At 41.6% G+C, this 7,669-nt stretch overlaps 1 protein-coding gene across 1 annotated transcript; it reads right to left on the minus strand.

Annotated features, from left to right (window-relative positions):
* Positions 1-221: 221 nt before the first annotated feature.
* On the minus strand, positions 222-7,554 carry gcna (germ cell nuclear acidic peptidase). Its single transcript, XM_036134978.1, has 12 exons — positions 7,395-7,554; positions 7,022-7,122; positions 6,377-6,488; positions 6,209-6,281; positions 6,078-6,127; positions 5,655-5,721; positions 5,498-5,568; positions 3,230-3,935; positions 3,017-3,161; positions 1,631-1,766; positions 1,337-1,541; positions 222-863 (listed from the first exon to the last, which is right to left on the minus strand). The coding sequence occupies exons 1-12, from the start codon at positions 7,531-7,533 to the stop codon at positions 632-634; spliced, it is 2,037 nt and encodes a 678-aa protein (XP_035990871.1). The 5' UTR covers positions 7,534-7,554; the 3' UTR covers positions 222-631.
* Between the last annotated feature and the right edge of the window lie 115 nt (positions 7,555-7,669).

The raw sequence follows: 7,669 nt of genomic DNA on the forward strand, positions 1-7,669 counted from the left end.
TATTGATTAACGTTCCCAAAATACTAGAGAAGATGTTTCCCCCACTGATGTGGAGAACAACGTACAGAGAGGAGCCAGGGCAGCGTTCAAGTAAACAACTCCCATTAAATTTAAAAATCACTTCATGACTGCAGATTTTTCCAGTAATTTTCTGAAAACACAAAAAAAAAAAAAAAAAAAAAAAACACCCTGGTAAAAAAACAACAACAATAAAACAAAAAAAGGTTTAAAGTCGTTTATAAAATTCATTTTTAAATATTACGCGTTGCTGAAAAACATAGGGAGCTGAAGAAGAACAAAAAAAGTCTCAAATCCAAGGTGACTTTTCTTTTTACATGAACAAGATGTCAAATGTTGGTTCTGATAATGTTGTAAATTTTTATTTTCTAAATTTATTAATGGTAAAAAAAAAAAAAAAAAAAAAAGGCAGTATAAAGTCAATTAAGAAAAATACATGAAAATATTAACCTCTACAATGCACAAAAATATAGCAGGTAGTAAACCTTGCTGTTCTTATTCACATTTCCAGTTACAGCCACCAATAAAAAAAATGAGTTAAGATAATATTCCAGCAACCCAGACAGTTGAGAGGCATTGCTTGAGGTAAGAGGTTTTCAGTGAATCTGCTCGCCTAGCTCTCACCAAGTTTGGTCTTTGAGGCAAAGTCGGCGCTCAGCTTCCGCATCACTTCGGCGTGGCTCTGCCCCGCCAGCTTCTGCCTCACGTTCCCATAATTCTCCTTGACGAACGTGGCGAAAGGCGTGGGAGCGCGTGGCTTGGAAGGAGTCAGTAAGACCAGCTGACCCGTGCAGAGGGCACACACAAATTTCGCCGTGTCGAGCGACTTGGAGTGACGGCCGATCCTGAGAGGAATCAGGAAAGGGCAGCTCATTGGTGTGTGAGGAATGGTTACAACAAAACAGATAAAATCACTCTTTTAGAGATGCACCCATCCAGAAATCCGCCAAGTTTCCCCAAATACTGTATTAAATTGTTTTGAAATTAAGAACTCCAATATTTTCAGCTGATAGCCAACCACCGACGTTTAGTTGGTGCTTTATTTTATTTTTTTAAAAAGTCTGATTCTTTGACGCATAAACATTGATAATCTTGTAATTCCTGTTTTTATCCTTTAACTCAAAACTAATAGCTCTGTCAAAGAAATTGCTAAACATTTTTTTTACCCAATGTTACAGCCCTTAGTAAAAGAAAAAAAAAGAATCAGAAATGGCAGGTCAGAGATGAAAGGAAAATGGTCATTGGTGAGGAAAAGCCTGACCGGTGCGTCTCTAGTTTTCACTGAGAACTCAGACGTACTTGTTACTCTTAGACTTACGTATTCTGGCAGCGGCTGCACTGATACTTGAACTTGTACGTGATGTCGTAACTATGGCAGCGCGTCACCATGGGCAGCTCGGGGTGCACGGTCGTGGCTTTGCGTGCGTACAGCTTCCAGAGGTTTCCGTGCCCGTCCCTCACGCCGTTGATCAGCCACGTGGCGGCGTGGCACATTTCGTGGATCAGCGTGTCCCTGAGACGATCTGGGAAGGGCGGAAAAACATTCATGAAGAAGCGACAGAGTCATTCGTCATCATCAGACATTGTATATTTCTGCTTTCAGGGGTGTCACCTGCAGTGTCGCAGACTTTCTCCGACAGCTCGATGCGAGCGTAGCGCGGCCCTCCGCCTTTTTCCCTCCCCGTGATGCAGTGCCCGGCCGTTTTACGCATCTTCTTATTCCAGGTTACAGACATCGTGGTGGGAAGCTAAAAATTAGAACAACAATTTGTGTATAACGAACGTTAGTAAAGCAAACCTGGAGAAAACTGAAGTGTGACGATTTTGCGCTTTTTTTCTTAAAAAAATAAAATAAGAAAAGCAAACTTAAAAGAAAACTTTCTAATTTGAATCAGTTGACAGATCAGCTTTGCAGGAAGCAGCATTTCTCAGAGAATAAACATTTCTAAAATACCAATGCTTATCAATGCGTTCTTTTTAAAAGTTAATTACAGCTAGGCATGGATTGGGGAGCCACAAGTAATGGTTACTCTTTAAAAATTAGCATGACACAGTAACAGTAATAAAACTCAACATTTTTCTGTAGACTGAAAGCCACCGTCAGCCTCGCCCCTCCTCATCTGATCTGCTGCACCCTCCCTTAGATCATCCTCCTCCATCCTCACCAGGCCTTCCAGCCGTCTCAGCATCACGGGGAGGAGAGCATTCAACTTTTCTGCTCTCTGAATATAGAACTCCCCCTCACCAGACATCTTTAATATCAACTTTCTCCCTCTGTTTGCTTGTGTAAGAGATCATACTTTCATTTAATATTGCATTTTAACTGTCGTTTAATACAGTTTCTCTTATTGTGCTGTGCCTTCGAGGGACCCGAGAGGCGCTTTTAGATTAAATGTATTAATATAACTCAATATCTGGGGTCTGATTGCAATTCATCTGTAGAGACCGACATTAACGGTGCAGACTTAATGATTTGTTTTCATGTCCCATGATGCACTTTGAGTTTAAAAGGTGCATAGCCAGATTATTTGATATTCTTTTAATTTATGTATACAACCAGTCGCTCACTCTGGTTGTATACAAAGTTTTAATGAAAGAGTATCACGTCCTGCTGGTGTATTAGTTATCATTTTGCCATTTTACGCTTTGTTTTTGCTCAGTTTGTTAGAAAATAAAGCCTTCTGTGCTCATTTACAATAACGGAAGTACGACACTGCGTGTGCACAGCTGGGGATAAACCAGGAAGCAGCTAGCAGCTATTAGCATCTCCCAGCGAAATAATGGAAACAATGGTCCAAGATCCAATGAGGGGAAAAATCAAAAACAAATACAGTTTAGTACATTCATAGTTTTTTGTTATAGGCTTATTGCTGATAGGAGGAAGTGATGCGCCACATTTCACTAAATAAATGAACAAAGTACGCATTCATGATCACTTCAACACAAACATTTGTAACAGATTGTAAAGGAAGCAAGAGGAAAGACGGATTCAGATCACCTGGTTGTCGAATATAGTGCTGTTGTAGAGCCGGTACAGTTTGCTTGTGAGTTCTTCCTTATTCGTCTTGAAAGTGGATCCAGATGTGGAGCCGGGAATTGTGAGCGACTCCAGGAAGCAGCCAGGGGTCTTACACACCCTGATCCTGGAAATAAATGAGTGCAGACAGATCTCTGTATACGTGATGAACATAACATTTTGATTAAAGCAGACAGCGTTTGGTCTGGTTGTAGACGAAGGCGGCGTACCGGCTCATCGCAGCGGGTCTGGGCTCCGTCTGACTGACGGGCTTCACGATGGAGGCCTTTCCTTGGGGTTTTGCATCTAGAGGTTTTTCCTTTAGTGGTTTCGAGACTGGCACTGCAAATGTTTTCACAGCAGGAGATGAGACCACAAGCTTTGCCTCGGATCCTAAAGTTCAACCAAAAAAAAAGATTTGAGATGAGAGAAACCGTCAACGCACGGCTAATCAAGGGTAAAAACAAACCGACGGCTTCACCTTTGGCGGGCTTTGGGGTGAGCGAGGTGCCGGTGAGATTGTATTTGTTATTCTTTCTCAGCCTCTCCAACAGCGAAGCAAACTCCTCCTCAGAACTGCTCGACTCGTCCAGCCTAGACGGTGCGGAAAAAGTGCGGCCGGGCAAAGTCGTTAACGCCTGGCCCTTGCTGGGAGGACGGATGACGTCGGAGAGACTGGGGAAAACCGGCGATGCTGGAGAACGGTTCTCCTCCTCGCTGTCGCCCTCGTCCTCTTCTTGCTGAGGCCTGGGCTTTGAGTGACGGGCCTTCCAAGTACTCCGTATGACAACGTTGTCTTCATCGTCGTCCCCACTGTCACTAACAAAGACGGGCGAGTTAAACTGGGCGATGGGTCTTCTGAACAGTTGCCGTTCTGCCGGAGTATTGATCTTTTTGGGAACTGCGAAATAGAAAGAGTTCGTTTAAACTGTGAATGACGCTCCATATCATTCATGGGCTCACTCCACTTGACTGTTTACAATAAACCCAAATAGAAGAATTTGGTTAATATTCAAGGAAGTGGGACAAAAGAAATAACCAAAACAAGAGAAAATGTTCAAGTGTGAACTTTTGATACACTGATTGGACAAAAGCTAGTTGTGGTACTATAACATATCGATTTAACAGATTTTAAACAAATGGGTTTAAATGCCAAAACTCAAATATTTGACATCCAGTGGTAAGGATAACATACACCTGAAATTTTCCATATTTTAATCACATTGCATTTATTGATGCGCATGGGTGACAGATAGTAGCAATGTTTACTTAATTCTTTACAATAATATACCCCAAGACACGAGTTTGCATGAATTCCCTTTTACTCTGATACTTCCAAATAAAAGTGGTTAGTTCAGAAGTCGCCCGTTGAGTAAAAAAGCGTTCACCCTGTGTATAATCTAATCTCTGAGGCCTCCACAGGTCACCTGGACATACAGAGATACAAACGTCCTCAAGAAGACTAAGCGACACAGCAGACAGGTCAGATGTGGAGACGCTTAAAGCAAGGTTAGGTTAAAAAAAAAAATCTCAAGCTTTGAACATCTTTTTAAAAAACTGTTCAATCCATTATCTGAAAATGAGAAGAGTGTGGCCCAACTGTAAACGTACTAAGACATGGCTCTCCAACTAACACTGATGGGTAAGGAAAAGGCAGCGTTAATCAGGGAAGCAACTAAGAGGCCCAGGGTGACTCAGGAGGAGCTTCAGGGATCCACAGCCAAGCAGGGAGAATCTGTCAATAACTAATTAATAATCCAGCACTTCACGAACCTGGCCTCCAGGGATGAATGGGAGGGAAAAAGTCACTGTCAAAATAAAGCTATAGGGGATTTAGTTCAAACTTTGCTGCAAAGCATGTAGAGGACATCGCAAACATGTGAAATGAAAAAGAGGTCAGATGAGACGGAAACTGAACTTTCTGTCCATCACGCTAAACACTACATCTGACAGAAGGCTAAAGGAAACATGAGGGTGGCAGCAACATGCTGTGAGGCTGTGTATTTTTCCACAGTGACAGGGAAGCTAACCGTAGGGCAATCTTGGGAGAAGATCTTCCAGAGGCTGATAAGAGTTGGGTGAAGGTCACTGTTGCACCAGGATAATCACCCTAGATATAATCAGAGCTACAACGGCGTACTTGAAAGCATATTCATGTGTAAGAAAGGCCCAACCAAAGTTCAGACATAACTCTCATCAAGAATCTCTGACGGTCGTGCTCCAGCCAACCCAATTAAGCACAAGACGTGAAAACTTCTGCAAAGTGTTTTCATTTTACTCCACAAGTGGACCACTTTTTGTTGATCAACTACATAAAGATCACAATAAAAGATGTTCAAGGTTTTGGTTTAGAGAAATAAAATCTGAAAAAAAAAGGTCATGGGGTACGAATACTTTTCCATGGCACTGCATGCACAAACGAGAATGGATTCGGTGTTAAAATCAAAGTTTATACAATTTTACCTCTTAAGGATGATTTTGTTTCAAGAAAGTCGTCATCAGATGAGTAATCGTCCACTATGAAGTTTTTCAGGCTGTTGGAAAAAATTCAGGAAAGGTAAAGACTTGTACCATTACAAAGCAATGTTTCAATATGAGGACAACGCATCGAAGAACTGACCTGTCTTCACTCCCACTTCCAGATGTTTTCTTCGCTTTGGCTGCAGGGGTTTTAACTCGCTGCAAAACTTCAACGTGCAAAAAGGGAAACATGTGATAAGACATGCTGGTGAGGATTCTCCATCATCCAGGTCATTATCAATAAAAAAAAATCTAAACTAAAGCTGAAGATGTTTCGCTTCCCATCCAGCAAGCTTTCTAACTTCAAAATGTCTGGAGTACTGTGGAGATCCAACCTTTTATAGACCTACCATCGAAGCCTCGTCAGAGCTTGGATTCGCATGTGAAGTGAAACATCTTCAGCTTCAGAATAGAAGTCCAGTTGTTGTGTTTATTTTTTAAAAAAAAAACTTTTTTGGATTCAACAGAATCCTTATGAGACCTGGTCTCATGAGCATCTAAAGACATTTAGCAGTGAACTTACATGCAGCAAAGGCATCTTCATCATCTGAGCTCTCCACAAGAACAGTTGAGCTGAAATAAAGAATACATTTAAAAATAGTTAAATTACTGATAAAAACAGAACAAAAACACGTCTTGCTTGGTTTACCATACCTCCCCGTCTTTGCAGCACTGTGTGGATTCTGTGGCTTAGCTTTTGCTTTGGGTGTAAAGTTTTCCACAAGAACTAAACACAAAAAAAAAAAAAACGAAGAAAGTTTCACATCGTGCATAAATCTGGATTCGCGTCATTAAAACATTGTGCAGCAAAAACTCACTCACATTTGTCAAACTCTTCATCGCTGGACTCGCTCTGGGCCGCTTTGGCGAAGGCAAATCCCGATCCAGAACCGCTTGTCCCAGCATGACGAGTCTTGCCAATCATACTCCTCAACTACAAACAAAACCAGTAAGTGTCCCTTAAATTATCTGCCCTGCTTGGTTCTCCCGTATGTGTTGCGATCGCAATGTTTAAAGCAATAGTGTCAAACTAATTTTTAGATTGGCATCGCAAAGTCATTAAAAGGGCCAGTTGCACCTGTAGAGAATTTCATTTCAGTCCACATAGAAATATATATTTTTAAAAATGCACAGTAACATAGTAAGTAGCACCCTTAGGCCCGGTTTATCTGCAAAAAAAAAGTTCATATTGGGATGAGTTACACTTTGAACTCATCATTCTGCATCACTTTTTCTCCTTTTGGACATTTCTGGGTTGTTTTAATGTGTTGTAGGAAAACTGACATCTAGTGGCATGATGCTGTTACTACACAGTTAAAAACAAAACATTTGCTACAGGAGGCAGTTTTAGCCAATTTTAAAGGCTACATGCCTCCACTTTATGACACGATAGGCCCGTTTTGGCTCTTGACGGGTCGCATTCGGCCCGCGGGCCATGAGTTTGACACATGTGGTTTAAAGGGTTACCTTCTTTTCCGTCGAGTCCAGTCCCTCGTCCATCCAGCCCATCTTCTCAGCCACTCTTTCAAACGTTTTGCAGATGTCGCCGTTCATTTCCTCAACTCCCCCTAAGAACAGCGCCGGTGTCAACATGCGACTTATAACACACAACCGATTATTCGCAAACACAAATGCAATCAAAACCTACAGTTCTTCAACCTACTAGCCCTGCAGCGATTAATTTCGCTGGAACAAGTAGTTAGCATTATTTCCGTTAGCAGCTTGCTGCTAGCTAAATACTAATATTGCTAAAGCAAATGGAAAACCATTTAACTTAAATATACAACTTGTTCCAAACAGTAAATATAAGAAGGGTTGCTATAATTAAAATAATAGTTACCGAAGGCAGTTCTTTTGTTAAATGTCCACGGAAATATCGGGCTGGCGAGTAGTAAATTTAAATCGTGCGCATGCACAACGTCAGACGTTGTCACGGAGGCGACTGACCAATCGGAGCATCTTTTAGACACTGACGTCATCGCGTGTACGCCTACACGGGATGTAGGCACAGATAGGTCAAAAACCGAGAAGCAAGATGTAGTTCCCTTTCTTTTAGGGTTGTAGTTATAACGCAGTGTTATAAATTAGAGATTTAATCATCTCTCTATTCGGCGC

Source organism: Fundulus heteroclitus, unplaced genomic scaffold (genome assembly GCF_011125445.2).
Source record: "Fundulus heteroclitus isolate FHET01 unplaced genomic scaffold, MU-UCD_Fhet_4.1 scaffold_97, whole genome shotgun sequence".
Taxonomy (NCBI): domain Eukaryota; kingdom Metazoa; phylum Chordata; class Actinopteri; order Cyprinodontiformes; family Fundulidae; genus Fundulus; species Fundulus heteroclitus.

What these genes read in the sequence shown, in the direction of transcription:
- gcna (XM_036134978.1), bottom strand. Translation starts at nt 7,533, where the DNA reads ATGACGTCAGTGTCTAAAAGATGCTCCGATTGGTCAGTCGCCTCCGTG. An exon ending in AGTGCTGCAAAGACGGGGAG is followed by an intron (nt 6,128 to 6,208) that starts GTATGGTAAACC and finishes TCTTTATTTCAG; the next exon opens with CTCAACTGTTCTTGTGGAGA. An exon ending in CTACAACCAGACCAAACGCT is followed by an intron (nt 3,162 to 3,229) that starts GTCTGCTTTAAT and finishes ATTTATTTCCAG; the next exon opens with GATCAGGGTGTGTAAGACCC.